Raw genomic sequence first — 22228 nt, forward strand, 5'->3', positions numbered from 1 at the left:
CCACCATGAAAAGTTACTCCTTTTGGGTGGAGCCTCCCCGTTTTGTGCATTATAGGGATTCCACCACCCCCCCCCCCTCCCCCAGCTTTTTACCCACAACTCTCACGCGCTCTATTTAAATTTGAATTGGATAGGCATCTTCGTGCAGGATAAAAGTTAACGCGCTTACATTTAATAACGATAAAGGTCCATACAAATCCACCCAAATCCAGAGTTGTCTGGGTTCCCCTTCCCCTTCCCTGCTGGCCAAAAGAAACGATGTAAATGAAAAGTAACATCACGTGTCATCCTCGTGCAAAAGTTATAAAGAGGATTGACAGGGGCGGGCGAAACAAAAGACTTTGCGTCGACCACGGTTTATCAGGGTGTGCCAACAATTTAGACTCGTCCATTTTAAAACATCTTCGGTGTATCACAGATCAATCAGACAGGCGTGAACATGGGTGACTTAATACCAAGCTACTCGCTTGAAAAGCGTGTGAAATGCCGCCACGGCTACTACCTTAAAGTCACTGAGAACGGAGTAGAGGGTAGCAGAGACGAAAACGATCTTTACAGTGAGTAAAAAAAATATTCCGCTATTTTAATTATTTTATGAATTTGTAAGATAGAATAATATTGTAATTCAACCAAAAAACGCTTTAACCTTTTATCTCGATAGTAATCTACTTCTTATATCTCGAAACAATATCGATACGTTATTAAGAAAAAATATGTGATGGGAATATTGAAAATAAGTGAGGGCGGCATCTCTTCTTGATATATTGCCTAATTCTCAGAACTTACATTAAAGGAAATGTCAAACATTTCGTTAGGAGAATTAATATTTCGATGTGAAGAGGGAAATCTTTAAAAAGGCTGTCATTTGATCTGAAGAAGTCCTTTCATTCTAATTCTTATTATCAGATTATCTATTATTATTCAAGGTTGATTTTTGAAATGTTTATAAACAGTTGTTTTTTATAAAACTGAGCCAAAACAGGTGGTATTATCTTGAAATTCGATAAATTAACAAAAAGTTATTTGTAACAAAGGATTTAATAAATCCTGCACATTTGGAAAAGTAAGCTTTTTAAGTTTTTGCTACAAACGTCCGCGTGTTTCATTTTTAATTATGCCGCCTTCCAGTAGAATTTTTACTTTTCTATCACCTCTTTTAACATAGTACTTCATCAGTCTTTTCATTGCTTATGCATGTTTCAGTTTCAAAAAACCAAGTTTTGCTTGTGACAGAACCCAAATCCTAAATAACAAAAGACCAGTCTTTTTCATGTCATCTCTACTGCTTTATTCAAGTCTTGAAACTAAAAGGAAGGAACTTCTGGCTGTCATTCAAAAAATAGCATTGTCTGCGTTCAACAAGACATGAAAAAGAAAAACACGACGAAAAATAGCATTGTCTGCGTTCAACAAGACATGAAAAAGAAAAACACGACGAAAAATAGCATTGTCTGCGTTCAACAAGACGTGAAAAAGAAAAACACGACCCATACTATGATCACATTAAAGCTGCCTTGGTTTTCTTCTCATATATTGTCGTACATTTTTAAGCCAATCATTCACTGTTAGTTTTGAAAATGCGTTGGTACATAGATCATAACCCCCCCCCCCCCCCCGAGTTAATGTCATCAAACTTCATCATAATACTTGAATTTAATAAAAGGTAGCCATGATATATTGCAATTCCTGAGCTTTGATTGTTTTTTTTTTTATTGTTTTTTGTTTGGTTTACTCCCCGTTATCCAATTCCACAAAATGACCTTAGAGCCGGAGATCTTGAGAAGTTTCATGTTTAAGATTGTTAAAGATTTAAAACTCTTTAATCCCCAGTTCAAATATCTGGCACTTAACTACCTTAGTGCCTCTCTCTACCCAGGTGTATTATGAGTATTATGTAAATGAATTGTCGGCAAACTGATAAAAAGTTGAGGTTTTCTCCAGTCTTGTAAGAAACAGCGTTTTGTTTCCAGTGTCTTTTTAATTTGAATTTCTTGCTATTTACCTTTTCTTACTCTTAATAGCATATCTTGTAATGGATTCTATTGAAACAGCTGAGGTCATGATCAAAGGAAAAGTTACAGGAAAATACATTGCGATGAATGCAAAGGGGGAATTATATACCACAGTAAGTGATAAATATAATGTCTTTGTTGACTAGTTTTATTTGGACTAAACGGTAAACTGTGATGAACACGGGAGTGGGAGGGGGGGGGGGGGGGGGGTGGAGGTGACAGACACCGGCACCGGCCATAGCAGGAGGAGTGCTGTGCTGTTCAGTTTCGCAGTTTCGAATTCAGCGAGTGATCGAATTCAGTTTCGAGTACAGTGACCAAAGGGGCTTTCGCTTTCTCGTTATTGTCATGTACAAGCTTGATTGGCGGCTTATATGGGAAAGAAAAGTTAACATACACAACCAGTATATAGGTACTTTAATCAATACCTCAACTCGAGATTTTGCACACAAAAAAAAAACAGCTCAACGAATTTTCTGCCTGCGTTTATTTTGGCCGTCTTGAAAATTATTCGCTTTATTACTACCTGAGTTTAACTGCACGCCATTGCTTACTATTAAGCTACTGTGTTTTTTTAATTCCACAGACCCGCCCATCTCGGCCAGAATGCGTCTTCAAAGAGATTTTTGAGACCAAATACAATTCTTATCGGTCCATGTTAAATCCTGACTGGTATCTAGCGCTGACAAAAGAAGGCGAGGCGAAGTCTGGGCCCAAAACTAAACGTGGACAGAGGGCTGCAAGTTTCTTAACACAACCTTAACGGAGAAAGTCATTAACCTAAGGGACGAACCATTAGATATAACCGGAGTGAGGGGGGTAAAAAATTTTCGGTGCACGATTTTTTTTACAGCTTACTTGGCTGCAAGAATTTTTTCTGGGGGACATGCAAGCTTTGCACGAATTTTTTTTTCGCCTACCAAATTTTTTTTGGTAACAAATCTAACATTTACGTGAGAATTATTATTAATATCATTTGATATTATTTTATTATTTCATTTCTCAGATACGTTCTCTGGATTAAGCGGCATTTTATAATTAAAGTTTAAGTCATAACTTTGTTATAAAGAAAAAAGGATTGTGGCACATTCATAGCATTACTGTTAATGTAGTAGACAGGTTACCAGCGACTCAACAACTAATGCTGACGGCATAACGAGAAAACTCTCAATGGTATTTTCGAAGTATTTTCCAACAACAGAATCATGTTAAATAATTAACAATTGGTTTTCTTTTTGTCCTGTGTCTGTTTAGTAATAGATCACAAAAGTTGTCAAAATGTGGTATTGATGAGCACTGAAAAATGTCACATAAAATGCTGTAGGCGTCAGTCACACTTTTGACATGTTTTGTGATCAATTACAGAAAAGATCGGCACAAGGCAAAAAAGTATCTATTTATATTATGCAACTAACAGAAAAGAAAATCAAACTTGCCTTGTAGAGATTGGCCTGTCGAAGCTCTGTTCCAGTTTAGGCATTTTCCAAGTCCCCTGTGACGTTTAGTTTTGGATTATTCTTTTCTGCTTTACTTTTACTTGTTAAAAGTACTTACTTTTTCAACAACTTCATGAACAAAATTATGATGTTAATATGGTTAAAAAATATATCAGTTATTATTTATTAAACTTGATTTTCTATCTAAAATATATTTAAATTCAAGGCAGATAGGAGATATTTTATAGTATAATTTTTGTTAATTTTAAATATCAGGGAAAATGTGTGATCGAACAGAAAGCAAGATATCACCATTTTTAATATGTTTTGTTGTATAAACAAAAAAGTGTTAAGTGTTACAATAAACTTCCTTTAACTTTTTTTCTTTTACGTTGCCCTTTAATGCTATGCATGTCACTTCCGTTGCACGAATTTTTTTAGGCATAACTGCTTGAACCCAGAACTCAATCTAGAATCCAACGGTTACCTTGTTTCACAATTTACATTATCATCCAGATGAGATTATCAGAATGACCCAGCAACATTTATTAAACACCCCATCTTCGAGCGACTGCGTTGGAAAAAAAGTAATCGACAAAAAAAGATAACTGACCGAGTCAGGAATAGATTAAAATGCTTCAAACAATCACAACGTAGATTTAATTCATTTTACCGCAGCATATCAGATTTCACAAAGTTGATAAATGATTTTCCCTAATAAATATCACGATGACAATCAGTATTCATCTTCATCCTCTTGGGCTGAAGTAGCTGTGGAAAATGACATAAAGTATCAGCTATGATATGATGGTTTTTTACATTAATATTTTGCCAAAGTATTGAAACAAGTTTATTAAAAGACAGATAAAGTTGGAGTCAAACGTTCTATGTGTCCAAGAACTAGGCATAATTATATCCAAATGTTTTTTAGCTGAGCGTTTCTTCTTTTTCGTTTCTCTTGCATTAAAAACACCAAAAACCCAGAGATTTTGGAGTGAATGGAAAAAAATAAATAAATAAATTGCCCGAATTTAACTCTGCATTGTTTATTGCAACCAAGTTACAACAATGTTTGGAAAACTAAGGCCCGATTCAGACTCCGAACTTTTCATGCGCTGAACTAAATTCGAATTTGGACTGACCCAAAATTAATAAAAGTACACCTGTTGGTCCTGTTTATTCAGACGTCAAACGAAATAAGCCGTTCTGCAGCCGTTCCTAAAACATTTGTTGGTAAACACTCGCCACGACTCATGCATGCTCTCTGATTTCAACTGCTTGCAAAATGCATTAAATTAATTTATGCATTAGCATCGGCGCATGAAAAGTTCGGCGTCTGAACCAAGTAGAAATTCCTAAGCCAGGCGAGAAGAATTGGACTTACGCCCGATTAATAACAGTTTTCCCTACCCTTTCGTTTACGCCAACTCGTGAACTACCTGCCCTTTTTATATACGAAGAGCCTGAAAAACGTTATCATTTCGGGCGCAGTCTCCCCAAGTAGTACACTATAGGGAGTTTACCCCGGGTACCCTCCCCCACAGGCCTATTGTTAAGAAACAATACCTATTAGGGCAGCTTCGCGAATCTGGCCTAAACATCCGTCACGGTTATAGTTCTTGTTAAATAAAACATTAAATTAAAGAAAGCGATAGATTCTTTTGAACAAAAAATATTTTAAAAAGCACATGGAAGTGCATCGTACTTTTTCAATTTCCGTTTGCCTTTTTCATCCTCTTACCTTTGGGCAACTCACAAACAAAAGCTCTACGGTGGTAATTTGCAAGATCATTTAATAGGCCTTGTGATGTCGGCGGGTAATCCTTTGAAATCACTGCTTTTGGTCCGTCACCAGATGGCTGCCCTTCTTGCCATTTGTTGATCGTTAGAGGTCTTCCATTTACCCACTTCCAAACGCTTCCCACCTTGTTCAAGCCTACGTGCCATTCGTTGGGTACTCCAATGCAAAGCTTTTGAATCTCGCCATTGATGTACTGCCATTCGTCTTCGGTTTCTATGGAAACAAGATCGCCTCCTTTACCTTGGCAGGTGACTCGGTTCTCAGACCATGTTTTGCCTGATTCTGCGTCTGAGAACGTGTAGCAAGAGTTACCAAAGCATTTATCTGTGCTTCCTGTGGAGCAGATCAGAAGTAGATTAATCTTGATATACGATATGTTTAGTTTTAAAAGTTCAGTAAATAAATAAATCGTCTTTATTTTACGATGGTAGCACTTAAAAGTCATTGCGACTAACAAACCTGTGACCCTCGGATTCCCGATCGAATTGGAATTTAGAAGTTTTTTTTTCAGTTTGTTTTGGTAAAAAGCTTCCTTTGAGCATAATAAATCCAACAACGTTTATCTATAGAGGCTCAAAACGGTTTCCAGCTCTTATACCTTAACGATTTCATGAGGAGAAAATTGTATTTCAGGGATTTATGTAAAATATTTTGTAATCGAAAAGACACTACAGCCATAATCAATAACGAAGCTTGATTTACAGATCTAGGGTGGTCTTATGGACACTTTATCTCCGGCAACGAGTTCGGTGGCCCACAATTTTTTTTTAATTTTTGGCATTAGTAACTCATAATCTCAAAGTGGTGATAGTTTTAAAAAAAAGTCAATGTGGGAAGGTTTTCTCGCGAACGTCCTTAAATGCACGGATTCCAATAAGTTAAATCTTATAGATGTAAACTTTTGCAAATGTCAGATTGTGTGTAAAAGTGGTCAACGAAGGTTAAACACGTTTGAATTCGAAGTTGTTTAGGAGTCCGAAAAGTACATTTAACTAAACGTCGCGTTATTCGCACACAACGCAGAAATAAAACGCGTCGAACCGCAGAACTGGACAAATGAAGTAATTGTTAAAAAGGATAGGTAAGGATTTGTATTAAGCGAAAGTGGACGTTCGTGAAAAAAAAAATGAATACATATAAAATGGGAAGATAAGTACAAAAAAGATAAATATACTTCATTCTCGAACAACATTTCTTACCACTGGCAAGTCCTTGAATGCAAAGGAATATGAAGCCTATCGCTGCTAAAAAACACAACTGCGCCATGGTGTCCCAGAGAATTTGTAAATGAAGTCGGCGAAATATCTTTTGATGTAAGAAAGAAAGAAATGTGTGTGGTCACCAGGGATTTTGGCTGCCATAAATGATGTACGCGTTTAAGCAGGAAACCTATTATTAGAAGATACGGTTCAAGGCACTTAGTAATTTGAGTAAGGCAAAGTTCTTGCCGCTCTTAGGTCATGTTCCATTGAGATGAAACATTTCAAACGCAACCTGCTTTGCTGGATTTCGTTAGTGTCCCAGTTGAACAATTTGAAGGACTGTTGAAGCAGTAAATAACTGTAAGGCTATTTTCTTATGGCACAAACCATTTCCGGTGAATGCGTTTTTTCGTGATCTACTGAAAAAAGTTTTTCATTGTTTGGTTAAAACGATTTAATATTTAATTTTGATCAGCCGTTTCAAAAGAGGTTTGTGCTAATCGTAAAACCGGTCAACCAAACTCCCCGAAAATGGTATTTTTCCAATAGAACAGGATTAAATCTCATGCACTCAACCAACCTGAAACGATTGATCTCAATACAGTGAATGTTCTTTTGTAAAACTCATTTCGATATGAAAGGTTTTGCACCGGGACTTGTTTTAAAACAGAGGAAATAGGCATTTTGAAATTGCCTATTAGGCGAGCAATCACTCATTCACTAATTCTTTTTACTGAAAGCATCGCTTGCTTGCTTTTTTGCCTATAAGATAGCGTAACGATGAATATCATAATTTTGAAGGTGTGTTATTATATTGTATAAGGAAGAAACAGATTGTGCTTACTTCTTTTTAATTTTTTCCGTTTATTTGGGATTTCCTATATCAACGCCAGAAAAGGTTGCTAGAGAAACTACTGACAATATATTTGTGTGTCTCTGATAGAACACAAAAACCCTTTGCATAAATGGCGTCTTCATTTGAATAACAATACATATACATCCTAAGCCTCACTTTCACGTAAAAAATCCTTTGTCTATAAACATCCACATGAGGCTAAGGGTGTACTAAGTATTGATATGCAAATTTGGGCGCCATTTATGCAAAAGATCTATATTGCAAAACACGTCCCATTTGGTTGTAGATCATGAACCCTTTACAGTGCGACAAACCTTCAAGTTTTACCATTCAAGGCCTTTTATAAGTAAACATATACCAGAACACGAGGGGAAAACATTAGTAGCTTCCAGTAAAATACCAGCTGAAATACGTCGCACTCTATTTTTCTGTCAGTTTATCGATTTCCACAGTGTTTTTCTAACTGGAAGTTCATTATGTAAACTAACACACTCAAGCGAAACAAAGCAAAAAGAAAGGCTTAAATTGGGCTTACACTACCTTTGAAGATATATTGCTACTTTAACAGGTAAATGTCATAGAGTCCTTTAAAGACCACCTAGCACTTTTTTTCGAAATGAATACCTACATTTTGAGTTTCCAAAGTCTCTGGTTACCACAAATATTCGTCTTCCTGGCTGTAGAAAGAGCAACGGTTATTAAATCAAGCTTTCCAAGAAAGAAACTTGGCGCAATGGTGTTTTATTCCGTCTAGTTTGATCTTTCTTTGTATGACTGGACTTGTTCAGGGTAAGAAAACTTGAAATAGAAAAGGAGAAATGATACATGCTGGTGTAAAGTTATCATGTTTACATACCTTTATTGTATTTAAACCGCTCAATTTATAGTTATCCTTCAAAGATACCCTTCTTTAGTTTTCACAATCCCTAATCGCATTGCTTTGTTATGCTGACATAGTATTATTACATATTGCAATATCGGCGGATTACACGCTATATCCCATATGGTTTATTTTAGAGCCACGTAAAAAAGGGGAGGTTCTGACTAGAATTTGTCATTTTGGCAAGACTCTGTTCACCTCTGTTATTCATGCAACGCGGATAAATTTTTACATAGTTGGTCACTCGTACGACCAACTTGTTTGCAAATTATTCTTAAAATAACAATATATTAAAACCTATTAAAACAGTTATTTAAAACCTTTAAGGCATCGAAGGCTCGTGCATTCAAGAAATCGAAAAAAGAAAAACTAATATTCATTTAAGCAAAAGTTCTAGCCAGACTGCTCGCTAGATTATAAAAAAAATTCGAAATGCCAGTTTTAAATCTTGAGATCTTTTAAAAGCTTTCTTTTCACGAACGCCCAACATCCCAGATTCTCCCCGAAACAGTGTTGCGAAAATTTGAGAGCTAGCTTATTTTTTCTGAAAAAATAAAATAAAAAATACTGCCTTCAGTGTTCGTCAAATATTCTTGCCACACAAAATCAGTCAACACGCGATGCACGTTTCTGCTCTGCTGAACCGAGACACCAAATAACAGGTTCATCTCTTGTCTTAGAATCTCAAAGCCCACTTCAGTTTCATTATTTATGCGACAAGGAAATCTCTAGTAAACATATCTATTGTTATATTGGTTGTAAAAAGGAAATTTTGTGGTAATTTTTTAGCATAGTCACCGATCTTAGGTTAGATAAGGAACAAGAATATTGTGTGTTCTACCTTTCTTTATGATCAAGCTTGCTTAGGGGAAGTAAAAAAAGGGATGAGAACAAATTCGTTAAACTTTACAACACAGTTTATTACATTTAATCACAACTATTCGAGGTTGACAATTTTATGAGGGATTTAATTGTTGTTAGTCACCTTCCTTGAATTGTGCTTTAGTCAAGTTCTGCCGAGCTTATTTATTTTAAAATATGATCCGAAGTTTTATAACCTGTATTTTTCATCGTAGCAGCGCATTTTAAAACTGCCGAAACTTTGAAATGGATGCAAACGTAATTTTGAACGTATTAGCCAATTTTTTAATTGCAAAGCAGCAGTGTATTAACTCGCTGCTGTTAGAAAAAGTATTTTATTTCTCAGAAGTTTTCTTCGACCTCTAAATACTCAAAACGTTATGATATAATTCACTCGCTGCCCAACCGTATCACCCACTTCAGGTTCATTTCTGGTGGCCACTTAGCATTTCTATTCTCCACACCGCTTGCATTATTTATTAACCTGCGATCTATTTTGTAACCACATATAGAAAAAGAAACACTTTTAGATCTCTAGCACAAATTGTTCGGAGACCATGGCGCGTTGGTGTTTTACAGTTGCGATAGGTTTCATCCTCCTTTGTATTCAAGAATTTTCTTATGGTAAGTCATACTTACAGGCAACGCTTAATACCTTTTTTTTAATCGTCATACCTTTTTTAAAAAAAAGTATAAGGGTTAGATTATTTTGCAATACTATGCTAGTCTCGACACTGTAAATGCTTGTTCTTGTTCATCAGTCCTCCCACAAAAAGTATTCGTTTTCAGTTTAATCCGCTATTAAATGGTGCTTTTCGTAGTTATCTTAAAGGCTTATATATCATCAGAGAGACATAAGTCACTGTCAAACGAACAAAAATATTAAGAAGATGCGATTTCATTTCACAATTTCTACACAGGGTTCAATTGCAAAGTATGTAAGGCGGGTTATGGTCTTGATTTTTCGATACACAGTAATTGTTAAATTGAATAGAACTGAACATTTTGAATAGGCTAATGATATTTTGAACGCCGACAAAATTACTTCGACCGCTAAGGCCGTGCCTTTTTTTTCTCCGTTACTGTCGAATGCGTTTCCTAATTTTTGGGTCAGTCGGTCGGATAAAAAAAAAATATCAGGAGCAAACTGAAACTAAAAATCAACATGGCGGCAATGGAAGGGGTCATGAACGGTCCATCAAAAGTTTGCAATGCTCGCAAAATTTGAGTTAGTGCTCATTTGTTCTTGGTCGCAAATTTTTACACGTGCTTGCATTCTCGGTTTTTAGTGGAGGTAACTTTTTCGATACCCCTTATTTAAAATTATCGTTTAAATTTTACAGAGCATGCATGCGACGCTCTTCGCTCAGAGCTTAGTTCAAGGTCCACCTAATCATGAAAATGTAAGGTCCGTTCGCTTGACAATCTTACTTACTTTATGTGAGAATGCTGGCTTCGCTTGTCATCCGAGCAAATGGCCTAAAATTCATATCTCTTAGTCTAATTTCATCCAAACGAACAACGCAAATCTATATGATTCAAACAGGAACCTGGCTGCGTTGTTATTTCGCTGCTGCGGCCTATTATTGGCTCACTGCTGTTATGAGCAATATTTTCCTGCACGGTTTCAATGCCCAGTTCAACTTTCTCAAGTCCTACTTGATACTGTGGTTGCTTCTCTGTCATTTTGGATGTGCTTTGTTCCGATTGGAGGACAAAGTTCTCGTTCTGAGCAGTTTCAGGGCTTTTCAAATCAATACCAGCGCATGAAGCGAGGACTAGTCTGTTTTTAGCGTGGGCTGGATTTCTTCCCTCGCCATGTTCTTCCTCTGTGTTTTTGGAGATGCTGTTGAGTGCATTTGAGGAGACAGGCTCGTTCTGTGTAGCGAGGGTGGTGTTGTCACCGACATTAGCGCCAGTAAAGACTTCAGGATTATCTTCAAGGTTGTTTTTAGCGCCGGTGGGCTGCCAAGTTTCCTCCCTCTCCATGTTCTTCTTCTGTCTTTTTAGATGTGCCATTGGGTGCATTTGAGGGGACAGGCTCGTTCTGTGTAGCGAGGGTAGTGTTATCATCGACATTAGCGCCAGTAGCGAGGACTTCAGAATTATCTTCTTGGTTGTCGTTAGCGTGGGCTGCATTTCTTTCCTCAGCATTCTGTTCCTGTCCTTCGCCTTCTTGTCGATTTTGCGGCCTCACAGCATTGTTTGTTAATCCAAACAGTCTCATTTCAAATTCTTGAGCTTCTTGAAAACTTTTTCTTAAAAGCAACTCGATTAATGCAATTCGAAACTCCCTTTTTCGTACAGTGTAAATGACTGGATTAAGAGCTGAATTGATACTCGACAGCAGCAGAGCTAGATGACGAACTATTAACCCTTAATATGCTGAAATTATTCCTAAAAACGCGTATTTTTTAACCGTTAATCGATTTTCTTGGCTCGACGGTCCAAAAATTCTCTAATTTTGCTAAAAATGCACTTTCTGACAATTCAGGAAGATTTTGATGAAATTGCCATGAAAAGATGTACAACATTTTACTTTGGTGCATGCGCATAAGCCAAAATTTGGACTTGTTTTTTTTTTTTTGTTGCGGAACCGTTCCGATTTTTTTCCTTGCTCCTTTCCTTATCGTTTTTCTCTGCTTTCTTATTCCCTCTATCTTTTTACTCTGTGCACCCCTTCTACTGGCCTGAAAAGTTTTGATCTGAATCAATGGAAAACCCTGGAAAGGAGATCATGATCAAGTACGGGTATTTTGGCCTGTTTTTGCACCAATTTTACACCAAAAACTGATCGCGTTTTTTTCGATTAGCTCTGTCGGAATGCAGTCAATAGGGACCTTCAGATCGGACTACGAGTACGAGATTGAGTACGAGTACGTGTTTTCAAACCAAATTCGTGTTCCTCCTATAATCACTTATCACACCAATCTTATCCCTAACGTTTATTTATGTGTTAGTCAGCAAAAGGGAAGAGTCATAGTTTGGGGGATACAATTGCGTAGAAATTCCAAAGTCGTACTCGTACTCGAGGTCGTACTCGTAGTCAAATCTGAAGGTCCCTAATATTAAAGATGGACAGTCCTGTGGAAAGATCTATCCAAGCTCTATAAGATGCAAATCACAAAAATCTGCTGACGTGTAAATTGGTGACGTCATAAGTGGCAGAATGGCCATTCCTCCAAATCCCAGAATAATCCAAGCTTAGCATGTTAAGGGTTTTATGATTAAAACTCAGGTGAGAATTTTTCTTTGAAAAGCTGCCATGTAACAAACATGAAAATTGAAGGCAAAAATAAACACAGAAAAAGTGTCACTATTATAATTGTGGTCAGTTTTAAGGCTTTCTTCTCCTGTTTAAACTTTGCTCTGGCCTCCACGGAAACTTGAAGTGAAAGAACGTCGGGCTTCCTCATAAACAAAAATTTGAAGCAAGACGATTGACAAAATGGTTGCTGCTATGAGAGCAAATGGCACGACCATGGATGCAGCAAGAAGGAAAAAGGCGGCTGCAATCCAAGCCACAGCAGAAGAAACGATCAGGCGAGCTTTAGTGACAATATTAGCGTGAGTGAAAGTTCGTTTAATAGCAAAAAATCGTTCTCCGCTGATTAAAACCAAGTGAATCAACGATGCACAGCATGAAACGAAAAAGGAGATAGTAATGTATCAGTCAATTCCAAGCGAGATCATCCCCTCCCCAGGCAAACCCCCGGGCATTTGACTTTTTTCAAAATGTCTGATCAAATTCCCCACTATGTGGGCCAGTTGCACGGTCAAATGCCCCACCGGTCGCGGCTGAAATGTCATTGTGAGTCGGTTTTCTCGTTGAATTGCAGTCGTTTCGCCTACGAGTACGGGCAAATTCGCTAATAACTAGTTACCTTCTTGTTAACACTTGATCTAAACGGACACTCATGCCCTATTTAGCAGCCAATTTTAATAGGAAACAAGGTACTTTACCAGGGGCGGATCCAGGATTTTTCAAAGGGGGGTGGCTGTTTACCAATATTTTTGTTTACTATATTGTTCAAGCCCCAGTTTTTTATGGGGGAGGGGGTTTCCGGCTTTTAGGCAGTTTTTTAAAAGTGGGAGTGCATATTATTTTGGGTCTAAGGTTTATATTTCATGGAGCCGTAGGCTCCATCCCTCTAGGGGGAGTCTGGAGGCATGCCCCCTCAGAAAATTTTGAAAAGTTGAAGCCTCTTAGGCGTGATTTCCCCGATTCTGAGCAGCTTTATACAGCTGTCAATTAAGTTATTATTTTCCTTGATAATTCGGCAAAATATTCTGTCCTCAACTTACCTTGAGTTATATTTCGGAGAAAAAGTCTAGTTCTCAGTTATGAAATGAACAGTGATTGAAATTTAAAGTTGACAGGCCACGAACTTACAGAAAGAGAAAAATTATGCAGTTTTTTTCGCTCAACCACGTGCGTGGACATTTTTAGCCCTTGGCAAAGTGGCCTGGGGACAACTTTGGCGACTTTGCTTGCTTGTGAAATCGTTTCGATGCGAAAAAACGGTAAGAAAACTCGCTAAAAAAGATGTAAATGGAGAAGAAAATCATTCCAACAAGGCTAAAACATCTCTTGAAAACTAAAAGGAATTTAATTTTTTAAAATTATACACACATGTTTCGTTACAGAATTTCGTAAAACAGGCTGTCGAAAATCTCCTATTTTGGAAAATTTGCCGTCCTTAACTTTGAACGGCCGCCTGACTATGAAAGGTTGATGGACGTTGTCCTTATTTTCTATTTAAATATGTTTATTTTCATTTTTCTGGTTGATTAAGGGGGGTGGCTAGCCACCCAATCCACCCCCCTGGATCCACCCTTGTTTACATTGACGTAACCAAATACTAACTTCACGCGCTTGAGCTCGATAGCGTTTTATAGTTTATGACACATTTTGTAGACGGTCAAATGCCCGACCATCCGGGCTTCTGTTCGATCAAATTCCCCACTATCTGGGCCTCAGCAGCGGTCAAATGCCCGGGGGTTGCCCGGGGGGAGGGGGGATGATCAAATGATTCGGCAGCGGAATATCGCAAAAGAACAGTTTCGAAGATCAGATATTCCCGATCGATAAAGACTGAGAGAAATTCATGTTTCTTTGAACAGATCACGAGCGGAGAGTTGCTGTTAATTTGGTTGGTGTCGAAAGTGTGTTGTTTTAACCTCATATCGTTCTTTTATACAATTGCAGTAGAATAATTTATTTAATTCGGGTACAGGGCTTCCGTTTACTTCTAGTAAAACAATACGCTAGCTTTTGGTAAAAATTGGTGGGACAAAGAGAGACTTGGCAAATGCAAATTTTTGCATGGTTGAAAGACGCTGTATAGAGTTTATCATCTATTTTAAAAGGAAATGTCAATGTTAATTTCCTCTCGAAAAATAGTATGAAAACTTCGTTAGTTGTATAAAGGAGACGAAACAAGGAGCAAAACTAATATTAATCCGATCAAATTGAAAAAAAATTGAAACAGTGCGCATCGTGACGGCAAAAATCTTTTCCATATTCACAATTCCAAATAATAGAATCATTAGTGATTATTGTTTATCGAGTGTTTATTTAAACTGCCTACTTCTTTATGAAGAACATATTACATCAGTACAATAATAGGTCAGTTTCCCAGTCTGCACGATGAAATGGTTTTTCAAAACGGCTTTCTCGGTATATATAAATGCATTTAATTCGTATCATATATGTACTTAAGATAGAATTCTTAGGGCGCGTCTTTTTTACCCACAACTCTGGAATAAGAATGGTTGGTACAGAATGCTAGGAATAATTCGGATCAGGATTGCCTGCATAAAAAAACTCCCTTCGAGATGCGCGGTTCTGGCACAAGTAGACATTGCCCAACAGGAGCCATAATCGCCTGGTAACAAATATGGCGGCCGACGGAGAGGCTGTCACTAGACTGCCACTGCCATTGCAGCCATTATCGCAGCAATTTTTCCACTTAATAGAGAGGAGGTATAAAGTAAGGAGACTGTAATGTTCTGGCCGTGCTATTCACAAAGCAGAGGACACATCATTTGCCAATTTGCCTTTTTCTTGTACGAAACATAACTGAAAAAAGCCTCGTACTTTTGGTACAATGAAATTAGAAGGGATGTTTCATTGTGTCCAAAAGTGTAACCTGATTTTTTCTCCGGTAGGGACGTATTTAAATCCGTAGCGCACATCCCTCCGTCCGCCATCTTAGATTTTCATTCGCAACATTTTGTTCATTTTCCCCCGGGGAGCAGAATGGAGGGAATGGCGTTCTCTCCATTCTGAAATTGGAATGCGGAAAAAAAACGAGCGCATTTCTCATTCTTGTAATTCTCATTCCAGAATTGTGAATAAAAAACGCGCTGTTAATTTCCATGTATTTCCTGGGCTAATCAAATGATTCTCCTAACATTTGTCTACGAAAGGTATTTTAAAAATGCTTATTCACTTAATAAGTCCCACATTAAATCACCCAAATTAAACACAAATAGAACCAGTGGAATACTGCAATGGTCGCTATTTACAGCTACCAGGCGTTTCTCGCTATTGTAAAGGAGCATTCTGACGAGCTCAACTGTGATGGGTTTATTGGAGAAAAGTGGCGCTGCCATTGGTTAGTGATAAAGGATTTTGGTTTTGTTTGAACATTGACTCCATTTAGAAGCACGTAGCTATATATATTCAAACACAAAGGACGTTAAAAATACTTTTATTTACTCGCAGCCTTAAGTGGATCTGTAAAGGAAGGAGATTCTCGTAGCTGCAGTTTGCAATTTTCCTATTTTTGTCCGCTTACCCGGGCATTAAACGTTCTGTATTTTCCGTAAGCGCTGTCATCTTTGTATTTACAATAGAATTATCAGATAATTGAGAGTTTGGTTTTATTATTATTATTATTTTGTAACTACTCAGCTCGTTTAGTTTATTTCTATTCTGGGTAGATTTTTTGCCTATTTAGTTAATTTATTTTATGCTGTAATTATTTCTATTTTTTGGCAAAATAAAATGGTTGTTGTTGTTGGTCAACAAACTAAATGATGTATTGTGCAGGCGTAATAGTTTACAGTGTGCACCGTTTCGTCGTGAAGTGTTAAATTGTACATATACGTTGAAATTTAAACACGAGAATGGCTATTCTGTTCATTTCTAGTAGTGTTATGATTTAGTAAAGTAGACCTTGATGATGTTATTATAAATAAGCTAGTTCGTACAAGTCGAAAGGAGTAAAATTTATACAATCTGAATCTGCCACATTAAGGAAACTAAAACAGAAGAGTAGATAAAAGTTAATGCTGACGCAAGTGTGAACAATGAACAGTAGTTTTTTGTGTGGTTTTGCCAAAAACGTCAACCCGGATAGCGAAATATAAACGTTGTTAAAAATACTTAAGTTTTGCGTGTGGCGTTCACCGGCTTTACGAGTGCTAGGAGAAAAAGTCAACAAAGTGAATTTCTCACATTTCGTCACAGTTGATGTCGGTCATTATTTTATTTTTATCTGTCATGTTTTTCAGAATCGTTTTTGCAAGTAAACTCATGTGCCGTGCCAAACAAAGGCTCCTTCCCTTGTTGTTTCTTAATATATTTTCGTTATACTTTTCAAGTTTAGCTGTGTCTAGCAGTTTATAGAGCTTGTAATTTTGTGAGTTATTCAGGCTTCCATAAACATGTTTTTTCAGCGGAAAGTGTTTTGCTGGAAATATCGCAGGTGGTTGTTTTCAAGATAACAAAAAGTTTTATTTTACAAAGTTGAGAATCACTGCGGATTATGGATAATTTTACGATTTTCGGAAAAAGCCAGAAAAAACAGCTTGCTATTTAACATTAAAAATGAGTTTCATCTGGAAAAGAATATTGCCTGTACTCTCCGTTTTGCGAAAAAATAATAATGAAAATGTTTAAATGACGACTCCGCGGGAAAGCTTAGAGAATTAAGGCCAGGAAACGTGGTAAAACGTGTGGGCGGCAGAAAAAAAGCAATGGAAATTGTCCGTTGAATTGTATTTTCAAGTTCCTTTTAGACAATTTTTTTTTCTAAGGAAACACCGAACACAACCGATTGAACTACTGTGCAGTGTCGACCAAGAGTTTTGCGTATACTCAAGATACAGGATTTTTTAACCGGGTATAGTATGGGTATAGTATGGGTGTTTAGAAAATCATTTTTAATTGTTTGCTTTTAAAGCACTAAGAACTGCAAGTCACATTACAATATCTCGGCTTTTTGCCTTTCATTTTATTCGAGTTTAAAATATAGCAAACTTTTACGGAATTAAAAAACCCAAGATTTTTCTTATCAAATTCTCTCAGTTTTCCTTGCATGTAACACTACGCAACTGCCAAAATTGCTTTTCTCGGCTTTCGCTGTTCATCCATAATTCAGCAATTCACATAAACGGATGGTATATTTTCATATACCTTATTCTTACTAATTTTTGCGAGTACTAATTTTCGCGATATTCGCGATTTCAAAATAATCGCGAAATTTAATACGCGCGAATAAAACATTGCGCAAACACGCGAAAATTTATACCATTTCTTTATACCAGAACAAAAATTAAAAATATTTGGAAATTTAACAATCTATCCTTGGAAATATCTTTCCGTCTTGTTTTCGACTAGTACCCTTTCTCTAATTATTGTCTTCTTCAGCTTGTAAATCGGCCAAGACTTCTTTAATACAGTCACCAAAGTTTCCGTTTGCAGGCTCCTTGTAGGATTGTAGTTACACTTACATTGAACACTTACATTGTGTATTTCCAGTAGTTCCTTAGTCTTTATCGACTAATCCAGAATACATTGGGAAAATCGCGAAATTTAATACACTCTTGCTTTATTTTTTCTTACAATCGCGAAAATTAGTACTCGCGAAATTCGGCTCCCGAATTTTCGCGAAATTAAGTACACACGAAAATTAGTAAGAATAAGGTATACATAATTGACACACAACTGTTTTACTGGCCGATCAACTAACAAAGCAAAGTTCTTAACCCAGTAAACCTGTGCGGTTAAAATTATCGTTTAAATTTTACAGAACGACGCTCAGAAGTAAGTTCAAGATGCACGTAATGAAAAAATGTAACTGTCCGCTTGCTTGACAATCTTACTTACTTTATGTGAAATGCTGGCTTCGCTTGTCATCCGAGCATATATATGGCCAAAAATTAATTCATATCTCTTAGTCTAATTTCATCCAAACGAACAACGCAAATCTATATGATTCAAAGGAATCTGGCTTAATGCGTTTCATTGACGATATTTTCATGATTGATATGGACTTACACAGACGGCGAACTACTTGCAGTCAAGTCGTACCTAAACAACCTTCATCCCACTAAAAAAAAATTAATACTTTGCTCCATTTGTACACATCCATTTCGTTTCTTTACGTAAAGGTCTCTCTCGGCATTGCTTAAGTTAAGACAGATTTCTTTACTATCTTATAGACAAACATCAATGCATTTTTCTATGTTCACGTCACTCTTTGCTTTTTAAACGAGCCATTTCATTAAGTCTGGTAACAGCCGACTTCCTGTCGTCTAAGTTTGCCTGTCTGTCTATTAGCTAAAGCACTTGCGCTAAAAATTAACCCACAGAAGCCAAAGTCAAAACATTATTATTTTGACTTTTGTAGGCGAAGACCGCTTTATTGTGACTTTGGAGGTATTTTCTGGTATGCCGGACCCAACGTGGACGATTGAGAGCGATCACCCAAAGTACGGGGAAATAAAGAATCTTTTGAGGACTGCGACGACATTTAGCCCGCAACAGGCGCCTTCGAAGCTTGGCTACGAGGGATTTATAGTGCAAGAGGAAAAAAATGGAGAAAAGCTGACAGAGAAATTGGTTGTTGGTTCAGAAACGGAGAGCCTGCAGCTGCTATTACTTGGAAGCGTCCCTGATGATAAGATATCGAGCGATATTAAAAGCATTGTTAGGAGAGAAATTAGAAGTGGAAACGTCTCAGCCAACGTGACAAATCCAGCAAAACGTCATGCCCCGTGGTACCGTCCAAGTAAATGGAATGGTGTTAATGTAACAAAAAACAACTGTTACAACTACGCCAGCGACGTCAAGACCAATACCTTTGCACAGCCTGGCAGAGGGTCAGGACAGCCATTTCCTCCGGTGTTTACTGCAGATGACGTAAAACGTGCCTCGGAGGCTGATGGTTGTATATTTACGCCAGCACGGAAACATATGTGTGCGCCATCAGGACCAAGACACCTGGCCGCACTTTTTGTTTACATTGGTAAGTGCACGCATAATCGTTTTTAAATTTGATCCCTGTCCCTGCTGTAATTTATTTCTTTTTCATTAATTTACCATTGCAAACTATCCCTTACTGTTGAGCCTCATTGGTCGGTTTTGGTTAGCGGACGTTAAATCAATGTTAACTGATTTTAGTTTCCTGAACGAAAGTGTCCTGGTGGAGAAAGAGGGCTTGATAGAATGAAGATGACACAACACCGAGGCGTGATCAGAAAAATAGCGATCAATTCGAGGTGTAGATCGAAGAATCTGATCAGACCGGCGGGTGATCACCAAGTCCAAGGTGTGACCATGAATATGGGTGGAGCCCATCACATGCTGTTGAAGACTAAAAGACTCCAACAAATCTAAAAATTTTGTAGCGTCACTATCATCCGGCACGTCCACATGGATATTTAAGTCACCAACAACCACCAGTTGTTCCTTGCATAGAACTATGGTTTCTAGATAGTCGCTGAACTCAGTAAAAAACGTAGTCATAGGAATCCTACGATCATCAGAGTCCGACTGTGGTCGATATATTATGACCACCCGAAGATCATGAGAAGTGGCAAGCTGGACGGTCCATTCTGAAAACTCAAACGACACTTTTGTTCCCCCGTCCACTTTTTTAACAGCCAACGAGTCCCTGAACAATAGAGCTGTACCACCTCCTTGACGACAAGTGCGAGCGTGATCCAATAGCTTATATCCATCAGGGCAAAGTTCTGCTCGAACTGCGTCATCATGACTATTAAGCCAAGTCTCTGTAACAGCGATTAGATCAGCTTTGCACTCGCAAATGTAATCAAAGATAGCCGCAGACTTGTTTCTGACGGAACGCGAGTTAAGTAAACACAGAGATAATAGCGCGTTTGAGTTCTTATTGAAAGGCAATCGATTAACAGTGATGAGGTTTGACGGATTTCTTGACTGGGAAGACAAAGGAACATGGCGCGAACGGGAATGATGAGAGTGAATGATGTTTTTTTTAACTATATTGTAATGCGCAATTGAAAATTTTTAAATTGATAATTGCGCAATATAAGTAAATTATTTATTATTATTATTATTATTATTATTATTATTATTATTAAATTATTTCGTTACTCGTGCCCACGTTTGTGCCTTTTTGTTTTTGTCTTTAAATTCCCTACACTCTTTCGAACAACCTAAGAAAACTTTTATCAAAGTCAACCGCGGCCTACGCCACTTTGTTCAAATGCTAAGGCGTAGGGGAATCTGGAACGAGTGCTTTAATTCGCTTGACACGGCCAGACGTAAGCAATTTTTTTATGCTTATGTGGTGTTTTGTTTGACACGAACGCAGGCACAAGTGCAAGCACAAGAAAAAAAATGATCCTTGTCCTTGTGCTTATGCTTGCGTCAAAGCCATTTTCACAGTAAAATAAGAGCTGCTATGCTTGCGCTTGTGCTTGCGTCGCTAGTGAAAACCAGGCCGGCTTAATGTTGCATGTGCTGTTGCACGCATTATCCGGTATACTGCGTTCACCCTGCTAACACTTTTCAAGTTGAAAAAAATTCTGTCATGATACTTGGTCTTCATTACTTTCTTTATTTCACAGGTCAATTTGGTTGCCCATGGGATTGCGATTATCACTGGTACCGTTTGGATAATAACGGACACTGGTCTCACAAAGCTGGACAAACCCCCGCCACTGACAGGGACGGAAATGGAGACAGGATTGTTGATCCGAGGAAAGCTGCTAATGGATGGATCCCTTACCAATTTGTTTGTTTCATGACCATTGATAAAGATACTATAACCATTAGATGAGTATTCCGATCCGTAACCAGGAATAACATTGCAATATTTGCCACTGTAGAACAAATTGAGAAGTTTGTAAACCTGTAATGTAATCACTGAGGCAAATAAAAAGACTATAGACGACGTGCAATGCGTAAACTTAAGTGAGTTTGCACTTTCTTTTCTTTCCCAGAAGTCTAATCTGAGTAAATGTTTTTCCTGCAGCAGCGTAAAAAGGCTAAGGTTGTTTTCAGTATCACGCAACTGTCACGTCGCAAAAAGATAAATCCAAAACTATCAAGTCAAAAAAATCAAGAATATTACAGGTTGTAGAAAATTATTAGATAAACTACTTGTCTCAGGTCTGTACAGTATTCCGTACTCGAGTTATCCGTCAAAATGGTCCACACAAATTTAATAAAAGAGCACAGTATGGAAACGCCATGTTGGTACCCATGCGGTGGGGCACCAACATGGCTCCTGGAAATCAATGAAAACATCTGGAATTCACTTTTGCTACAAAAAGCGGTCAGTTGATCCTCATGAACACATTGACATTCACATTAAAACTTCTCACAGAACATTAACTGTTCAGATTGTCCAGATTGTTAAAATCACAGGATCAATCATTTAACCCGTGAAACAATACCTAACAGTAAGTGTGTAGTAGTCAAACTTAAAGATGATTTCCAGTCCGTACTGCGCAATCTCCGCCTGCAATGTTTGTGAGTCTCACAAACAGAAGAATGTTTACGAGCAAAAATAAAAATTCCAGGACAAAACTTACCTTTTTCTTCATTATTAACGCCAGATATATCCTTGCAAAACAATAATAACGAGTAAAAGAAGCTCGACGGTATTTCAAACGGACGTTTTAGCTCATCGTGAATTCTTGAACGAAACGATCCGTAATGGCGAACTAAAAAACTTCATGTACGCTATCACCGAAGTGTAACGTTTCAACGAATTCAAAACAAAAATGAAAACAAACCCTGAGTCTGCGCAGTACGGACTGGAAATCATCTTTAAACAAAAGAAAACAATGGAATTAGTGTCTAATACTATCTAAAAGTGTAATAACTTTTTCACGGGTTGAGGCCGTGAAGGTTGAGGTTGAGGTTGAGGTTGAGGCCAATGTCGTTGGACAACAAATC

The 22228-nt window shown here is 37.6% G+C and overlaps 3 protein-coding genes across 4 annotated transcripts; 2 read left to right on the top strand and 1 right to left on the bottom strand.

Annotated features, from left to right (window-relative positions):
- The first annotated feature begins 127 nt into the window (after positions 1 to 127).
- On the top strand, positions 128 to 3421 carry LOC144665925 (fibroblast growth factor 1-like). Of its 2 annotated transcripts, none has more exons than XM_078527210.1 (3): positions 128 to 557; positions 2052 to 2125; positions 2599 to 3421. In XM_078527210.1, exons 1-3 carry the CDS (start codon positions 440 to 442, stop codon positions 2773 to 2775), a joined length of 369 nt encoding a protein of 122 aa, XP_078383336.1. In that variant the 5' UTR covers positions 128 to 439; the 3' UTR covers positions 2776 to 3421. The 2 variants fall into 2 exon arrangements, with proteins under 2 accessions (XP_078383336.1, XP_078383335.1); XM_078527209.1 differs by having other exon boundaries at positions 135 to 557; positions 2022 to 2125.
- A 128-nt stretch (positions 3422 to 3549) lies between these two features.
- Positions 3550 to 7984, bottom strand: LOC144665924 (C-type lectin domain family 4 member E-like). Its single transcript, XM_078527208.1, has 4 exons — positions 7936 to 7984; positions 6449 to 6554; positions 5190 to 5582; positions 3550 to 4219 (listed from the first exon to the last, which is right to left on the bottom strand). Exons 2-4 carry the CDS (start codon positions 6513 to 6515, stop codon positions 4185 to 4187), a joined length of 495 nt encoding a protein of 164 aa, XP_078383334.1. The 5' UTR covers positions 6516 to 6554; positions 7936 to 7984; the 3' UTR covers positions 3550 to 4184.
- A 1577-nt stretch (positions 7985 to 9561) lies between these two features.
- Positions 9562 to 21218, top strand: LOC144665900 (uncharacterized). Its single transcript, XM_078527181.1, has 3 exons — positions 9562 to 9672; positions 18690 to 19307; positions 20893 to 21218. The coding sequence occupies exons 1-3, from the start codon at positions 9606 to 9608 to the stop codon at positions 21102 to 21104; spliced, it is 897 nt and encodes a 298-aa protein (XP_078383307.1). The 5' UTR covers positions 9562 to 9605; the 3' UTR covers positions 21105 to 21218.
- Positions 21219 to 22228: the final 1010 nt, after the last annotated feature.

This window comes from Oculina patagonica, chromosome 9 (assembly GCF_052425735.1).
Source record: "Oculina patagonica isolate OP01 chromosome 9, crgOcupat, whole genome shotgun sequence".
NCBI lineage: Eukaryota > Metazoa > Cnidaria > Anthozoa > Scleractinia > Oculinidae > Oculina > Oculina patagonica.

Excerpts from the sequence above, each read along its gene's own strand:
- LOC144665925 (XM_078527209.1), top strand. The coding sequence starts at position 440 with ATGGGTGACTTAATACCAAGCTACTCGCTTGAAAAGCGTGTGAAATGC. Across the intron at positions 558-2,021 it reads AGACGAAAACGATCTTTACA|CATATCTTGTAATGGATTCT; the intron begins GTGAGTAAAAAA and ends TACTCTTAATAG. Across the intron at positions 2,126-2,598 it reads AGGGGGAATTATATACCACA|ACCCGCCCATCTCGGCCAGA; the intron begins GTAAGTGATAAA and ends TTAATTCCACAG.
- LOC144665924 (XM_078527208.1), bottom strand. The coding sequence starts at position 6,515 with ATGGCGCAGTTGTGTTTTTTAGCAGCGATAGGCTTCATATTCCTTTGC. Across the intron at positions 5,583-6,448 it reads CATTCAAGGACTTGCCAGTG|GAAGCACAGATAAATGCTTT; the intron begins GTAAGAAATGTT and ends TCTGCTCCACAG. Across the intron at positions 4,220-5,189 it reads TGTTTGTGAGTTGCCCAAAG|CTACTTCAGCCCAAGAGGAT; the intron begins GTAAGAGGATGA and ends CATTTTCCACAG.
- LOC144665900 (XM_078527181.1), top strand. The coding sequence starts at position 9,606 with ATGGCGCGTTGGTGTTTTACAGTTGCGATAGGTTTCATCCTCCTTTGT. Across the intron at positions 9,673-18,689 it reads TATTCAAGAATTTTCTTATG|GCGAAGACCGCTTTATTGTG; the intron begins GTAAGTCATACT and ends TGACTTTTGTAG. Across the intron at positions 19,308-20,892 it reads CGCACTTTTTGTTTACATTG|GTCAATTTGGTTGCCCATGG; the intron begins GTAAGTGCACGC and ends TTTATTTCACAG.